The sequence below is a fragment of the Gymnogyps californianus genome, chromosome 1 (genome assembly GCF_018139145.2).
Source record: "Gymnogyps californianus isolate 813 chromosome 1, ASM1813914v2, whole genome shotgun sequence".
Classification (NCBI taxonomy): domain Eukaryota; kingdom Metazoa; phylum Chordata; class Aves; order Accipitriformes; family Cathartidae; genus Gymnogyps; species Gymnogyps californianus.
The window spans coordinates 68206952-68225286 of record NC_059471.1 but is presented as its reverse complement, the minus strand read 5'-3'; the positions used below and the strand labels follow the sequence as shown (position 1 = coordinate 68225286).

The 18335-nt window shown below is 40.1% G+C and overlaps 1 protein-coding gene across 1 annotated transcript in view; it reads left to right on the top strand.

Annotated features, from left to right (window-relative positions):
* The first annotated feature begins 4596 nt into the window (after window positions 1–4596).
* Window positions 4597–18335, top strand: part of GCC2 (GRIP and coiled-coil domain containing 2) — a 30241-nt gene continuing 16502 nt past the window's right edge. The window contains 11 exon segments of the mRNA XM_050894926.1: window positions 4597–4652; window positions 7666–7728; window positions 8396–8480; window positions 9561–9628; window positions 10467–10571; window positions 11377–13278; window positions 13280–13867; window positions 14569–14638; window positions 15334–15434; window positions 15515–15613; window positions 17885–18019. Coding sequence (XP_050750883.1) covers window positions 4647–4652; window positions 7666–7728; window positions 8396–8480; window positions 9561–9628; window positions 10467–10571; window positions 11377–13278; window positions 13280–13867; window positions 14569–14638; window positions 15334–15434; window positions 15515–15613; window positions 17885–18019 — 3222 coding nt within the window. The 5' untranslated portion in view covers window positions 4597–4646.

Below are 18335 nucleotides of genomic sequence, written 5' to 3'. Positions count from 1 at the left end.
GAAAATGTACCTGCAGAGTTTTGATAGCTGAGAAACTTTGTTACTCATCTCTAACAGATGTTTGAAAATCACTGTTGATTAATACACATTAACTGTTCACATGGTTCTGTTTTGTAGCTCTGCATTAACAACTACCAAAACAAATCCTCCAATGGGAATGACTGAAGACTTCTGCTTCGATATAGACTTTTTAACGGGAACTGCTGTATTCATTCCAGGGTAGTCACGATCACCCTTTAGCTTGACTGTCGATAGCAACTAGGGGAGCCATTTTACTTTCACATGGAATGCAACCATTTACAAAATAGAATAGAAGCACCAAGCTTCAAAAAATTAAAGAGAGACAGAGAAGGGAGCTGTTCTATCTTCTTAGCTAGCGTTCAAAGACAGAGGGACACTGCTTTTCTTTCCACTAATCTTACTGTAGATGATCTGCTTCATTCTTGAATTGAAAGTCACTGTTTCTCCAGTTAGGAAACAGACCGTGGACAGGAAGTAGTTTTTACTTAATTTGTCCTATCCATATAGGATAGGGATATCCTATCCTATAATATATACATTATATTTTTTTTTATAATGATTTATGCCAACATGTTCACAAAGAGCCTTATCTTCACAACAAGGTTAATTATTAATTCTGGAACTTTCCAGAGGTGCATTAACATTATATTTGAAGCCTGGACTGAAGCTTCCATTTCTCTCATGTCCTCAATGAGTGGTGCAAGCCCTGTCTCAGTGTAGGCTGTAGGTGAGCCTAGAGGCACATTGAGAGAGAAAGTTAAGCCCTTCATACTCATAGGATGCAACCAAACTCTGCTGCCAGACCTAAAGCCATGGGCTTAGGCTGGATAACAAGGCTCTGCCTGCCCTCCAGACCAAGCACAGACTTAGGCACTGTGTAGGTGAACCAGGAATGTTGTCATGCAGCAGTGTCCCATGGTTAATGTTGAAGAGGCAAATTACTCATGGATTATTTTGCAGAAGGGCTTCGGCATAGCCTGTTGCAAGGGCAGTTGGTGTTTATCAGCAGTCTGAGCTCAGACTGCCTTTAGGACTGTGTGAAGGCTCACAGCTGAATTATGGCCATCTACCATGACCATGGAGACAGGGGGATTATGTCAAAAGCAAGGCACACTGGGTCCTGCTCTGGTACAGGCAATATAGGTGTAGGTAGAGTCTTAGGTTAGACACCTAAAAATGAAGTTAACTAATTTTTTTTTTAATTGTTAAAATTGGGCCTCTTGATTCACAGTAACTTATTATTGTACCAATAACCATCACTCATCTATATTTGCTACTATCTCTGTGTGCAGTTAAAAGGGCTTTCATGTTCTGTTAACAATGGAACAGTCTTTTATAGCCAGACCCAACCCTAAGTGCTCAAACAAAATGTTAGTTTCCTTGTTTCAGTTTCATGCTAATCTTTCAACAGGCTTGGTGGGCTTTGTAGACGAGTAACAGAACACCAAACTTCTTACCTCACAGTTTTCTATTGCAATTTAAGACCAGAATTAAGGACTACGTATACAATTTCTTTTTTTATTACCTAACCAAATCCTTCACACACAAAGCAGTTTTGAGAAAAATACAAAGGACAGTACTGGCCTTGCATCTTATTTACTCATACAAACATTCAGATTAGCCTCCCCTTTTACACTTTCTTAACTTTGTCACTGTACCTGTAGCCTCTACCATTCCACTCCAGTGGGAACCTACTGAACCTGAACCCAACCCAACAAAATGGCCATAGTCAGCCAAAGAATTTACAGGTCATTTGCACAGGGCAGGGAGAATACTTTAAGTTTCCAAAGAAGAATAGTTAACATACTGTAAATTCATACCCTGCCTTCCTTTATACTAATTTGGCATGTAGATAAGCCACAAAAGCAGCTCAAAGAATGCTGATCTGCCCAGCACTGTTCACAAGCAAAAGAGTTTGTGATCTTCAGAACCTGTTGGAAAGGCAGTTTCTACAGTGGCAAGTATTTAAAGCATCAGCTCTTGTATGCTGGAAACACATTCCTCAGTTGCAAAACTCCAGTAATTTTCTCATTATGTGCTCTTCAGAAAATTCTTGCAGGTCTAATAATTCCAATGATAGTGAACAAGCATTTGTACCCTGCCTTGATGTAAGGGCTAATCACAGCCCTGTGGGACTTGGCTTCTCAACAAAAGCAGGATTTAAAGTTTATTATGCTCTGCCCCAACACATCTCATAAACGTCTTGGCAATCTTGTTTTACGTAAACAATGCTATTTAAAAAGATGAACTAATTATCTTTTACAAAGATAATAAAATCATAGAATATATGGAGCATATAAATTATTCTTGTTTTCCTCACCTATCTTGTCTCAAATTAGCTGCACGCAATATATGTCAGCTTACTGGCTCCTTCTGAATAGGTAAGATGTACAATTCATAAACTGTTTAAGAAAATTAGGTAAGACTATTGCAGGTACGAATTGACATTTCTTCCCACAAAATATGGAGCAACTCGTACTTTACTGTAACAAACTGAAACAATTAACAATCAAAATCCTCAATCTTTTTTCTTCTAGTTAGTCTAGAAACTTTTTAAATTCTTCTACCATTCCCTAACCAAGATGTTTAGCAGTTGCTGTTGCAATTCAGGACCAGAATGAAAGACTGTCAGGACAATCTCAATCGTAAAATATACCTAAATTCTGTTGCACAAAATGGAGGGGGGTGGGAGAGGAGAATTGGCCTGTCTCTGTTGAATACCTGTCTCGAGGGAGCAGGGAGCTCTATGGGGGGGCTGAGTGCTCCCTAGCCAGAATCAGTTTCAGAAAGCCTGAGATGAGTGAGCCGGTAGTTCATTGTCTTCAGTACAAACACTTCTGAAAACCCTTTGTGTGTCTGCCTTGGATGATCTCCAAAATAAATTTCCTCATAGGCTAAGTCATGAGATGACCCAAGAGCTGGATGACAATACATATTTTCTGGGGATAGGAAGAAAGAACAAATTTACATGAAACATTGTTTTCTCCAGCGTTTTTGAAAAAAGAAGGCAAGCTTTCCTACAGTATTCTCCCCAAACGTCCAACTTCAATCGGAGACTGACCTGGAATGACAAAGCAGTGCAGTATGGCACAGTTTAGGGTCAAAAGCTTTTGCCACAGGATGGTTTTGGAAGGACTGTATCTAGAAAGGCTCTTCTTGAAGTTGTGTGAAATTCCCATGTTAGACCACGGCAGCGCAGGCCTAGGTACCCAGTTCAGAGTTGCCCAAAGTGGATGGAGAAAGAAAGCTTTAATCTGTTTAGTGCCCTGTGGGGCTTCTAAAAAGTGTAAGAATAGAAGTAATGGAAAAACAGCTTCTTGTGGTTTGGCTAGGGAGATCTGTTCCCTGTCAGCAACCTCTGTGAGAGCATGGAACCATATGCTCCTGCTGCAGTTGTGCACCTGCATATATTACAATATACAATAAATATATGTAATGTACAGTGAATGCATTGGAGGAAAAAAAAAGACAAGGAGATAATTTCTGACGTATATGTGAAGAACCTTTCTGCCTTTTGTCACTATTTGTCATTTGAAACAATAAGCAGACTTGGAAAAATGCAAATTATTCTTCCGAGAGCAGCACTTTGACTAACATGACTCTTTTTTTATTAAAATAATATTCTCTCATGACACCATATTTAATTCAGTGATATTCAATATTTATCCAGTGAACTGTAAATAGAAAAATATCCCTAAATTGTTTCTCCCAGGCAACTTCTCATTAAAAATCAACTACTTGTCACGCAATGTCAAAAATAATTCAGGCATTATCAAAGTGCATGCATGATTGCAATAAAAAAATGTGTGTACTTTAAAGTAGGTATTGCTCCCCTCAAACACCTACCCAAACAACCGTAAAAATGGCTCAGAAAAACCCAGAACTACAAGCCCTAATACCTGGCTTCTGCTATTTTCTCTGGTACAGTCCTTCATATCCGACATTTGATAAATAACTTAATCACTCCATGCTTCCATCGAGATATGAAAAACAGGATCCTAAATCCTTAAGTACCTGTCTGAACACATAGCTGTTCACCTCTTACTCTAGTTATGGTGACAGTGAGAGACAGACTTGCCTAATGACAGGCTCTCCGCACCGTACGGTGCCCTCGCAGCAGTGCATACCCCTCAGGAGCCCTTCAGGAATAGGAAATGGTGGGGTGCAGCCGTGCTGTAGCCGTACCCCTTCCCCTGTGCCCTTTTTATGAGACGGAGAGCGTGCGGCTGGCAGCGCTACCTGCACCTCCCGCCTTAAGCCACCGTTCCGGTCGGTTTTGCCGCCGAAGCGGCCTGGCCACAGCACAAACCCCGCCAGGCGACGTTCGCTCGGCACCGCTGTAACCGCAGCCCGCCCTGCCCGCGCAGCCCCACCTCCTCCGCCCAAGTGAGGCGTTCAACCGTCGGCCCCGCGCGCCAGGGGGCGGGGCCGGGCCCCGAGGGGGCGGGGCTCAGGTGACGGACGTTCTCTAAACCCTCAGCCGGCCCGGCCCGGGAGAGGGGAGGTGCTGCGTTACCGGCGTGGGGGGGATGACGGAGGCGGAAGTGGGTCGGGGAGGATGTAGCGGCGCTGACAGCGGCTGCGGCGCCGAGACCTCCCCGCCCCTGCAGCCCGCCGGCCCCGCCATGGAGGTAACGGGGCGGCCGGCGCGGCTGGGGAAGAGCGGGCGCGGAGCCGTCGGGGGGGTCCGTTGGCGGGGGGGGGGGGGGGGGAGCGCGTGACCTTGGGCTGCAGCACGCGGGGCGGGGGCGGGGCGGAGCGCCAGCCCCCTCCCCCCCTCGTGCGCAGCCCCCTCCACGCGCCGGCGGCGGCCGTTGGCGGGCGGCTGTCAGCGACCGGGGCGGTCGCGCCTGGCTGGCGGCGCCGCTCGCCTCAGGCCCCGCCGGCGGCCGCTGTCCAGGGCCAGCGCGGCGGGCGGGGTAGCCCGCGGGCCGCTGCGCGCCCCTTCGCCTCCTCCCCGCCTGCCCCCGGGTGTGGTGCAGCCCCGCTGGGCGGCATCTGTGAGCGGCTGCGATGCGCGGCCCGCCGCCCTCCCGCCCGGGCTGGGCCGGGGCCGGGGCCGGGAATGGGTGCTCTGGTCCTGCCCTGCGGCAGTGCGAGCGCCGGTGTGGGCTTCAGGGGTTGCTTAGTGCCTCCTGCTAGGAGGTGGGGATGTCATCCTGTTTGCACGGGCAGGTGGAGATCAGCCGGTGTTGACTCAAGGGAAGAAACACTCAGGTGACATACAGTGAATGTGTTGAGTGATTACTCTTTAAAAGTACCCACGAGTGAACAAGCATTCCTTTTCTACTGAGATAACCTGATATGTTAACAGTATGCCAACTATGAAACACCTACCAACGCAAGCAAATAAAATCACTGAAGTATATGTATCTAGTGTAGCTTTCATAACCACCAAGGCAAACCCAAAGGCAACGTCAAAGAGTTTAAAATTCATGCATGAAATTAACCCTCCTGGTAGTTTCTGAGCTGCACACGTTCTAACTATGCCTCTGTGTGCTGAAGCGATCACAGCTCAAAATGTGTTTTGATGTGACTTGGTATGATTAGAGTTGATGGTGTCTAGAAGTTGCACACTGCTCAGAAAATCGCTGTTCATAGTGGTCATTACTGCCACAGTTCACATCAAAGTTTAATATATTGCATTTATACATTGGCTAGGCTTTCTCAGAGTATGTTTAGCTGTTGCAAAAGTAAGGCGTAGATAGCAATTAATACACAGAACATGCTAAACTGTGGCTTGGAAACACCTTAGTGTAGATAAAGTAGGCTTTAAATTGAAAAAAAAAATCTATCTATGTCTCAGTCTAAGTATGGAAGCATACCCTGGTTTCAGAATGGTGGAATAGAAACTTGAGAATCCTTGCAGGATTCAGCATTGTGCTTGGAACTGTACTTTCTGCTGGCTCACAGCTCAGATGCACCTAATCAATGAAAAGTTTAGGGTTTTTTAGTAACTCATCTTCCTCCTTATTCTTCTAATTCAAATGGGTGAAGCCCTCTACACAAGCTGTTTTTGGTTTCTGTTACCAGAACAACAAAACTGGATGCATTGTCTTATGTGATACGTGGTTCTGCCTCTCTGCGTATTAGCTTAAAGGAGAGTCAAAGGAATGTGTAGATTCATCTGACCTTACCGTAGTATGGAGAGACATGTGCTAACATTTTCTAAACAGTACATACAATTTGTTGTACTTAATCATACTGTGTAAGCATACTGCTTGTAGTGACAGTGTTTTGCTAATTGCAGTGCTGAAATATTAAGAATGCAAATGTTGACAAAGTTTTGCATACCAAGAAAATCTGAAACTTAAACTTTATAGCTTTTTTTTTTTTTAAACGCTGTATTTGTGTTTGACAGGCACATTATTTTCTAGTAAGTTTGCTTTTGCCATCTCAAAAAAACCTCTAGCCCATGTGATACAGAGAGAGATAACTGGAACTGCCTTTGTCCTTGGTCTGTACTTGAACTCACATTTCTAATGATGGCCTTTCTTATTATCTGTATCAGCTGTTCTCTCTAAATTGTTAGTGATTCTCCATTCTAGTAGTGTTTAGACCCAGTTTGGTTTTTCCTTAGTTTCTGTTATAAGGGGTTTTTTGGTCAGAATAAAGAGAGTAGCAAAATAAAAGTGAAGGTATGTGTGTATACATATACACACAAACACGTAGATATATAAAAATACAAATATTTATATATACACCCCTTCACTTTTATATACACACACACACACATATGATAGTATGAAGGAAGAAGCAGGGTAAAGGTCAAAGCTTGGAAATGCTACCCTGAAGATATTGGAAGTGTCTGTTCCATTTTCCTTTGCCCCATCTTAGTTATGTATGTTTCTTCATGTTCCCGAGTATAGGTAAGCATATCTCATAAACCACTGTAAAGTAACATAGAGTCTCCCAGATTAGATCTGTGGAAGTTTACAGTAGAAGGCATTATGCATGTGTCTTAGGAATAGGGAGCCCAGAATTTGCAGAGCCTTTTCAAATATGTTTGTCAGGCCAGCACTTCTATTGCTAACCAGAGTGTTCTTAAAAAAAAAAAGAAAAAAAAAAAAAAAAAAAAGGCGAGGGGGAGGGAGCGTTATATTTTGTTCGAAAGAGCCCTGGCTTTGCAGAGTCTTTTCAAACATATTTGTTAGGCCAACAATTTTAGTGATAACCAGTGTGTTAAAGAAAGAAAAAAAAGTTGAGAGGTATATGTGGTTCAAAAGTTCCCAAAGTTTGATTTAACTGCTGTTCCTCTACAAGTTTTTTTTGTTCATGCCTTTTTTTAATAAGTCTTTTAAGAACAAGATAGTGAGTCACGCCTTTGTAACCTCTTGTAAATAAAATGATTTTTCAGTAATGTATCAGTTCCAGATGTCAATTCAGTAATGGAATCATAAGATCATACCGGTTTGGAAATCAGGAGTTTTCTATTCTGCTGTCGTATTGTACTAATCACGATAGATCTCTATCGATTTTTTTACGTTATCCTTCTGACTAGTCCTACAAATATATTTTTAATTTTTTTCTTGAGCTTTCACTATATTCAGTTATTCTCAGTGTTTGCAGACTTTCAGTTAGTTCCTTCAGTAGTCTTACATTAAAAAGTTCAGTTACCACAGATTGTGCTTTATTTTGTTGTAGGTTCAAGATGCTGGGCAAGAGATGGTGGCGTCTTCTGCCACACCAGGATCAGGCAAATCAAAGGTAATCAGTCCTCACAAATCTAATTTATTTGGAGAGCAGTAGTTGAAAGGGTAACAGCTTAGCATGCAAGCTGTGACTAATAGGAAGACATAAAGGTATTTTTAAACAGTTTCCTGTCTTCTAGACTTCTTGAAAAATTGATTTATAAACACTAGGCTCAGGTGTTTTGGAAAATGGGGGGAAAAAATCTCTTATTGATATGTTCACTTCCTGTTATAATATTTGATAAAATATTAGTAGCATCCAGTTTTGGCGGTAGTCTGTTTCATAATGTACGCAGACTTGTTTGCGTATGTTGGAAGTAAATTTAAACAATGTCAATGTTAGGTCACCATGCTATTTTCAAAACATTGTTTAAATTATATTACTGAATTGTAACCCTTCCCAACTGAGTTCTCCTGTCTAACTGATGCTTCCCAGTTGTGTGCTCTAGAATGGTTTCGGAAAAGTACAGAATTAGGAGTAGTTTCTGCTATCGCACTTGAAGTAACAGATCTGGATAACAGAACAGCAGTAACTTGGACTGTTACTGTTCTTGCAAATGTGTGGTAAGACAGTTTCTTGCCCTAAAATTTAACATCTTGGAAGTCGAATGCTAAAATGCCCTGTTTTCTGTTTACGTCTGGGTTAGAGGAAGCTAGTTTCTCTAATATGTACTTTTTTACAGCTGGACACACTGCCCAAAGAAGATCTCATCAAGTTTGCAAAAAAGCAAGTGATGCTTATACAGAAAGTGAAGTCAAGATGTACAGGTACCTTACTGGAAAGAGAACAATTTCTGCCTTAATGCTTGGTACTATCTGACCTTTCCTAATACCACTGCATATTTTTGCTAGGTAGATTAAAATCCTAGGCAAATATCCTAGATTTTTTTTCTGCAATGTCACTATTTTTTGTGGGAGGATGAGGAATGAAGTCCTTAGAGCAAGGAAGGGAAGAAAAAGAAGCATTGCTTTTGTCAGGTTTTAAATTAATTTTGATCTGGCAGTATGGCATGATGGAACAATGTAGCTTGTGCAGGAGTTGAAGTGGGACTTGTCATTGTCTGTTCCCCATATCAGTTGCAGGGATACCTGTTGCTTTTCAGGAAGCAGATGGGAGTGGGAATGTCTCTGATAGACTTCTGCATAATTAGTACTGTTGTAGAGTACAGTGGCTTCTTTGAAATAGTTAGCTACTTTATATTTGATCATTTGCTTCTTTAACAAGAAATTGCAAAATATACCAAACAAAATTTTGCGTTAACCACCTAAAAGTATCCTGTGTAAATCTGTGCTCTCATGTGTTATCCCTGTCCTCTCTGCCATCCCTTTTCCTCCAGTGGCCCGCTACTTGGACTGGTGTCACTTCCCCTTGTTTGGAGTTACAGTTATGCTGACTGCTGGTAGCTGCCCAGCGAAACAATAAGGATAGGGATAGGCTATACTAGGCTTTTCCTCAGTGGAGTTATTCATAAGATCTTGTTCTTCTACCTGCTGCCTATTTTTAGAGAACCAGTAGGAACTGAATCTCTCTTCTCTGGCTTAAATTGATCATGAAATAGAAGGTAAGACAATCATCAGAAGAATTGCTATCTGTTGTCCCTCTACCCAAACAAGGAAGCTTTGCTTCCTCAGGAAACCATGCGAAATGTCAGGACTGGAGAAGCAGTACTGAATGTTTACTCTCTTTCCGTTAGCCCTTTCTATCACTCAGTAACAACAACAAAAAAAAGATGAAGTAAAAGACATCTCTGATTTGAATAGGAGTGTTGTTAGGCACTGGATTTACTAGGAATTTGCTGCTGTGATGGAGCATCAATTCATGCTGTCAAATTTCTATACTTTTTTAAGAACTAGAGAAAGAGATTGAAGAACTCAGATCTAAAGCAGCTACTGGAGGAGCTGATGATATTATTCAGGTAGGAATATATAATGGATTTCTAATGTATTACATAATGTTAGCTGATATAAATCTACAGAAATAATTTGACAAATAGTAAATAGCTTTAAAACTGTTATTCAAATTGAATGTAATCAGTTTTCAGGAATTCAAGACACTTCCTAAAACCTCTTTTTTTCCTCCTCCCCCCACATCCTTACTCCACTTCTCAGAAAACACTATCAGTTCTGTGAGGAATAGTACAGAATAGTACAATTTCCTCAGCAAGACTTTTTCCTTGTGTAGCTGGTTAGACAGGCTTTTGTTTATTTTAGAATGACCACTGTGGAAAGACTTCAGCCATTTAGAAAACTTCTGGGACAGTCATTTGATGAGATCAGAAACACATCATTAAAGTTGCATGTCACAAGAAATACTTTTAGGAAAGTAACTGGAATTTTTTTTTTTAAGTGGCAAGACATCTGTCTTTCTCAAAGTAAGGGTCATAGACAGCATATGAAAGTGAAAATTGGTAGTGAGGAGGAATTTATCAACTGGAAAATTGTTTTTAATAATTTGGATGGAGATTTCTTTTCTTTGGAAGGGGAGCTCCCCCCACCACCACCACCTGGTGATAAAAAATTAGCTGTTCAGAAATATGATTTTGAACAGGACCTATTACTCAACAACATTGTTTTAGTCTACATATTCCATATCTGTCATATTTGGGCTGAACGTAACTTTTAAAATCAGACTCATCTGTTTAATTGACAAAAAAAGTCATGACCAATATGTGAGTTCCTATGGTTTGCAGAAATCATTCAGGCTTCCATTGTTAAGAAACCCTTCTTTCAGTGATCTTTCTTCCTTAAAATTAGGCTCTCACAGAAAGACTGGATGTTGTACTTCTGGAAAAAGCTGAAAGTCAGCAGCAGTGCGTAGCTCTGAAAAAAGAAAATATTCAAAGAAAGCAAGAAGCAGAGGTACTGAAATGAGCAATAGAACATTACTGAAATACTTCAGAATTATGTTTATTTTCTAGTTTTGCTTGTTTTGTATTTCACTTTCATTTTAATCTTTTTCTTCACTTACCTGTGTTCTGTTTTACCTTAAAAAAAAAAAAACAAAAAACTAAAGGCTTCATAAGTTAAAGCATATTTTTTTCTGTACCCCCTAATTTATAGTTTTTACAGGACTGACAATAAATATAAAATTCTTATATGCACCAGCTAGATCCACAGCTGTTCAAAAAGAGTTCAGTCTGTGCATTAGTAGCCTACATATGTGGTGGCTTCAATCAATCAGCTCTGTCTTTCCATGGGACATATGAGGTTTACATTCAGGTATTCATAGGAAGGAGGCTGTCAGCCAAGGCATCTATATTATGTCAGTAATCTCAATTAATAATAAAGTGAAGAGTGAATTGCTTGCAATTGATGAACATTGTTATATTCCAGATACTTGAATTTGATGCAGTAAAAGTAATTTGGTCTTCAATACATCATCAGAATAGTTGCTAAAGCTGAAGTCTGTCATGACCATTTTGTGAAATTATGCTGGTAAACATGATTTAAGACTTAGTTTTCCTTTCTCATTCTGCAAACGTTTTTGTACTCTGCAGTGTCTTCTGAATTGACTTGTCCTAATATAGTTAGATATTTTAAAAACTATAGCAATTTTTAAAACTAAGGACTCTTAAATCTTCTAATTCGTTATTGTAAACAGTTTATTTGGAAATTCTGTGTGCTAAATTACCAGTATTTAATAACAACTTGCATGTTTGTTTAGGCTGCAGTGGCTAAGACAGAAGAATTGCAGAAGCAACTAGAGCAATCAAGTGTTGACTCTCTGAAAGAAATAAAAGCTCTGAAGAGTGAATTAGCAAATGCACAATGCAAACACAATGAGGACTTAACAAAGCTGAAAATGGAATTAGAGGAACAAGTGAAGAAACAAATGGGGCTGGTGGAACAGATTGAATGTCATAGTGATAGTCAAAAAGAAGTTAAAAGATTACAAGATGATGTCCAAAGGATTAAATCTACTTATGAGGAGCAAATTTTGTGTCTGAACAAGCAGTTGGAAACTGTGAATGAAGACAAAAACAAAGAAGTGACAAATCTGCAAGAAACTATTAAAAGCAACTCTCAGTGTTACCGTAATGAAATCAAAAATCTGAATGAAGAGCTTAAAAAATTAAAAATTGCCCATCAGGAAGAGGTGGCAGAGTTGATGCATCGGATTGAAATATCATCTAAAGAGAATGAAGAAAAGCAAAATCAGATAAATCAGTTACAGCACAATTTGGCAGAGGAGAGCCTAATAAAAGAGAAAAATACAAAGGATGAAATGTGTGCCTGTACTGACCAGCGTGAATATGACTTGGAGCAGCTGAGAGAAGTCTTAAATAAAAATGTAGAAAACAAGATAGATGATGTAGATACACAAGAAGAACTTTGTGTAGAAGCAAAAATGGAAGAAAAGGTTAGGCACCTGGAGCATAGTTTAGAAGAGCTCCAGTCCCAACATAGTATATTAAAAGATGAGTTAACTTACATGAGTAATGTTAAACTAAAACTGGAAGAGGAAATCCATCACATAAAGGATGAGTACTTTCATGAGCGGGAAGACTTGGACTTTAAGATAAATGAATTGCAACTCACTAAAGAAGATTACTGTTGTGTAATTGAAAAACTAAAATTGGAGCTTCAAGCAGCAAGACAGCACTGTGAAACCGCTGTAAAAGAGCGTAACTTAGAGACCCAAACTCTGAAAGAGCAACATAAGAGAGAAATTTCTGAACTAAATGAAACTTTATTATCTGATTCTGAAAAAGAAAAGATGGCATTAGTTTTTGAAATGCAGGAACTTAGAGAACAACTTGAAAAGCTAACTCAGGAGAAAGAAGAAGCAGTGTCCAATTACAACAGCCTGAGAGAAACAATGGAAACTCTACAGGCTGAGCTAGGGGAATCTGCTGGAAAGATCAGCCAGGAGTTTGAATCAATGAAACAGCAGCAAGCTTCTGATGTCAGTGAACTGCAACAGAAACTCCGAGCTGCTTTCAATGAAAAGGATGTTCTTCTTGAAACTGTGAATCGCCTCCAGGAAGAAACAGAAAAATTGTCATCTAATCAGCTAGAGATAGAAGAACTTAAATGTAAAATTGTTAGTCTTCAGGAGGAGAATAACATAATAACAAGCTCCATTGACCAAAAAGAAACTGCTATGAAAGAACTGGAAGAGAAGGTCATTGCTCTTACTGATCAAAATAAGGATATTTTAAATGAAGTAAAATGCTTGAGTGAAGAGAGAGAAACCCTTCAGGAAAGGTGCAAGCAAGAACAAGGAAAAGTTCAGGAACTTCAGCAAGAAACAGATGTTGCTAACCAGTACAATAGCGACCTGAAGAAAAAGGTGGAGGAATTAACAGAGAGACTGAACGAAGCTTTAACTAGGAACAGTGAAAATGCTCAAACACTAGAGCAACTGGAAAACAAGATTGACTCTCTGGTGCGTGAAAGAGAGAACCTTTCATCTGAAGCATATACTCTTCATGAGGAAAATAAGAAAATCATTCAGGAAAAAGGCGAATTAAGTGAAGAGCTGGAAAAGATTATATCTGAAAAAGATGGTTGGTTAGTGTTGAAAGAGCAGTCTGAAAACTTAGAAAAGAAACTACAAATGATGACTGCAGAAAAAAAAACATATATCAACATTACTTGAAAGTGAACAAGCACACAGATCCCTTGTAAAAACTCAGCTGTACCACTTACTTGAGCAAGTGGGGTCCAGCATTTCAGATTCTAATGAGGAATATGATTCTCTTAACTTGTTACAAATTGCAAATGAATGCTTGGCAAAAATGAAAGAAGAGCAGTGCCTTGCTCTACAGAATGAGGAGAAAGTTCTTCATTTGCAGCGGGAAGTTGACAGACTGGAGGAAGAAAATGCAGCTCAATATACAGAACATAGATCCCTGATTCAGGATTTTGAAAAAGAAAAGGATCTCTTGAGAGAAGAATTGGAAGGAGTGTTGTCTGAAAAAGAAGCACTTCAACATGATATCCAGGAGCTGAAGAATGCCAGTGAAAAAACAAGGATTGAATATCAAGATCTTTTAGCTAATATTGAAGAGATCACTCAAAAACTTGCTTTTTGTGAAAGTCAAATACAAGAACAGCAAAAAGGATCGGAAAAACAAGACGACTTAAATTTCATTCTGGAACAAAAGGAAACTGAACTTAGAAATGTGAAAGACGAACTGAGTTCTCTAAAGGTTATATTTTGTTATTGAAGTATACAGACTAAACCTCTAAAGTCTTCAGAATTAAGGTTCAAAAAATACTTTCAATTCTCTCTCTTCTTTTTTTTTTTTTTTTTTTTTTTTCTTTCCCCCTTGGCCTCAAAGTGAGTTTCCCTTCTAGGAAGCACATGTTTCTGAGTTTCCTGGCACCTCAGAATCCCCTCCCTCCCCCCAGGAAAAAAAAAACAACCAAACAAAACCAGTCATAGTGCTATCTTGACAAAAGTTGCTTGTACTTGAACCTGTCTTCCTGTCAATACCCCTCAAAGTGATCATTTAACTAGATGGACTAACTGACCTCATATCTTTCACCTCTAACTTTCTATGATCTCCATCTCAAACAAAACTCCTGCTTGATCTGCATTAGCTACTCCTAACTTCAGGTCCTGGGAATTGATGGTTATGTAAAACTGACAGCTGCAGAATTAATGGTCTCCTATTTTTTGTCCTCGGACAGGATGGAAAGCAGCTGTTAAAAGGTTGGAATGTTTTCCTTTCAACATAAGTATGCTTTTCAGTTACCAAGCTGATATGAAATTGCACATAAAGACTTTCTTGGTAGTGAGAATGTAGACACAGTCCAGCTGTAGCTGAAAGTTCTGGTGGCTTGTTAGGGGAAAAACAGATATCACAAAGAAATTTTTGTAATACTTGTATCTTTGTTTATAATACAGAATTTAATGGAGACATTGACTGAGAAAACTGATCAACAGTCTTCAGTAGCAGAGCTTCAAGAAAAAATTGGTATCTTTCTCACTGTTCTCTTTTATGTAAACAGTTTGAGGTTTTTGGATTGTTAGTTCTTCTTTCTCTGCATAATTGTCCCATATTTCCTACAAGCCAAGGAAGGTGGGGAAGTAGGTATCAATGCAACTTCCTACAATATTCCTTCCTTTAGGGATTTAAAATATTGTTAGCAATCTTAAGTCAGTTATCATTTGATATTTCTTAAGGTTTTTTCTTCCTGTGTACATTTGGCTATAAACAGTGCAGTGGATTTCATCGTTATTTTTTTAAATATGGGAAATAACTGTGTCAATAAGAATTGCTAAGGCTGCCAAGAGGAGAGGAAAGCAACACTTTGCCAAAACTGCTGTTGCATCACTGCAGTTATCCCAACACATTAGAAAGAAAATGGTTCCGAGTTGTTACAGCTGTGTGTAGAAGTAGACAGGAATATGGCTTTTAATGTTAACTGTGATGGAAGCCTCTGAAACAGGGAAAGATCGTCCCTAAGCTGTCTGTGCGGCTGGATGTTCTAGCTTCAAATTAAATTTAAATGCTTAACTGAATGAGACATTTGAATGTCTCCCTCTGCTTTATATTTGTTTTGTTTCAAAGTCATTCTGGTATTTGTGTTCTAATTGAATTTCTTTTCATGTCGTTTCTTGAGGGAGAGGAGAGGCATATTTTTTCACTTCCTTATTTATTTATTTTAGGAAGGCTGGAAAAAGAATCTGCAGAAAAAGGAGAGAAGCTAAATAAAATTAAGGTTGTTGCTGTGAAAGCAAAGAAGGAATTAGATGCCAGCCGAAAAGAGGTACCCTGACTGCTTCTTAATATGAAGAACATTCTGCATGTGGGGTTCTGTTTTAATGACACACACTTCTTTGTAATAAGATGCAGACTCTGAGGGAAGAATTGGAGTTGGTTCGATCAGAAAAAGATCAGTTGTCTGCTTCAATGAAAGATGTCATTCAAGGAGCTGAAAGCTATAAGGTAAGAATAGTACCATATTTACAAAAGACAGTTAACTGTCAGAAAATACTTTGCTTTTGAAGCCTAGCCTGGACATATATTGCTATTTACTTGCACAAGTATGTTTGGAAAAAGAAATTATGTCAGTGCAGTTGAGTACACAAATCAAGCAACGTAAGGTTCTAGTAACAGAACTGTGTGGCTGCTATCAGAAGAAAATGAGGCATTTCCTTTCTACTGGATGGTATTTTTAAGCCTTTTAAATCTAGCATCATACATATCAAACAATGTGTTGCTGAGGCAAAACGTAAATCCTTATGAATTCTTCAAAGTACATTAAATTGGGGATCAGTTAGAAAGTCCTTACGTGATAAAGACATAAACTAACAATGCCTTAGGAGCGAGTCCTCTTGGGTCATGTTGCTGGGCACATGAAGTAAAAGCAGGTGACTGGGGACAGTCAGCATCAATTCACCAAGAGTAAATTGTGTCTGATTAATCTGATTGCCTGCCATGATAAAACAGGTGGAGTTGTAGATTAGCAGAGAACAGTGGATGTCACTTATCTTGACTTTAGGAAGGCTTTTGATGCTCTCTCACAGTACTCTTGTATCCGCGCTAGGACATTATGATCTAAATGGGTAAAAAACTGAATGGGTGCTTAAAAAATAATAAAAAAAAAAAAATAGTTGCATGGTTGGGCTCAGAGAGTAGCAATTAACGGCTTGTACTAGATGCCAATAACAAATGGGGTACCAAAGGGGTCTATGCTGGGACCCGTCCTGTTTAACAGTGACCTGGAGAAGGTGATGGAGTACACATTCATCAAGTTCTCAGATTGTTCCTAATTGGGAACAGTCAATAGACTTGAGGGCAGGGCTTCCATTCAGAGAGACCTAGACAGGCGTGAGGAATGGGCTGACAGAAACTGTTTGAAGTTTGACAAAGACAAATGCAAAGTTCTTCATTTGGGAGAGAGGAACTCCTTGATACAAGCTGGGGACCATGTGGCTGCTGAAAAGAATTTCAGGGTTTTGGTAGGCAGTGCACTGAGAATGAGAAAACTGTGTTCTGGTACCAAAGGTGGCCACAGCATCCTGGGCTGCAAGAACAGGAGTACAGCTAGTAGGTCAAGGGAAGTCATTATCTCTCTTCAGTCAGCACTCCCATGAAGGTGAAGGGTCTAGAGCACAAGTCTTATGAGGAGCGGCTGAGGGAACTGGGGTTGTTTAGCCTGAGAAAAGGAGGCTGAGGGGAGACATTATTGCTCTCTACAACTACCTGAAAGGAGGCTGTAGTGAAGTGGGTGTTGGTCTCTTCTCCCAAGTTACAAGCAATAGGATGAGAGGAAACAGCCTCAAGTTGTGCCAGGGGAGGTTTAGATTGGATACTAGGAAAAATTTCTTCACTGAAAGGGTTGTCAAGCATTGGACCAGGCTGCCCAGGGAAGTGGTGGAGTCACCATCCCTGGAGGTATTTAAAAGAGGTGTAGATGTGGTGCTTAGGGACATGGTTTAGTGGTGGACTTGGCAGTGTTAGGTTAACAGTTGGACTCGATGATCTTAAGGGTCGTTTCCAACCTAAATGATTCTGACATCAGTGAGAGTGTTGCAACCAGTCTTGTCCCTCCTCCTCCCGCCAAATACAAGAAGGACATTGATAACCTGAAGTGATTTCAGTGGAGCGTGCCCAGGATGGTCAAGGGACTGGAATAAGTGATGTACAAGGCTGAGAAATTGCTTAGGCTGGAGAAGACTTCAAAGGGACGTAATAGCAGCCTTCCAGTACCTATAAAGACATTATCAAGGAAGTAGAGTTAGGTTATTAATGGCGGTGCAAGATGAGAGATAGTAGTCCTAAATTGAAACGAGAGATTCCAGCTGGATACGTGGATAAATATTTTTACCCTATGAGGATGGTTGAGCTTTGGAACAAGTTGCCCAGAGGTGTGGTGCCATCTCCATCCTTGGAGGCAGGTCCTTGGAAAGAGCTGACTGGACAAAGCTCTGAGCAACCAGGTCTGATCTCACTGCTGACCCTGCTTTAAGCAGGAGGTGGAATGTAGACCTCCTGAGGTCTCTTCCAACCTGAATTATTCTAGAATTTAATGAACTGAAAAGGGTTTCTCCCAGAGTCTGTAATGGAACAATAGCTTTAATTTCATTCTGATATTTCTGATGTTGCAGTAAGACAACTCATGCTGAAATGTTAGAAGTAAGTGTCTGAGGTATAGAATGTGCTTATGCAATGTATGTTGTAAAAAATGATGGTTTTCTGTTTGTATGTGATAAGAATCTTTTGATGGAATACGATAAGCAAGGAGAACAGCTGGATTCTGAAAAATGCAGAGCAAATAATCTTGAACGTCAGATAGATGACCTCACAAGACAGCTACAGGTGTCATCCCAGCAGGTCAGTTCTGTATGTGTGTCTGATCTATTGATAATTACGGTAAAAATTATTTTACCTATTGAGTGTAAGCTTTATTCATGTGATTCTTACTATATAGTTTCATAACCTAAGTGCATTTTGGATAGTGACTGGAAATTCAGGTGGTTTGGGTTTGTTTTTTTTCAACATCTGATACCTTATCTGGGCCGTGACAAAGGTAAATATATCTAGAATGTCTGGCTTTTTCAATAGAAAGGGTTTAATTTGCCCCAAGTCAGCTCTCAGAAGAGAGCAGGTGATCACCTCTGGCTTGGTTTGGACATACAACTCTGCTCCGTGTACCAGATATAAA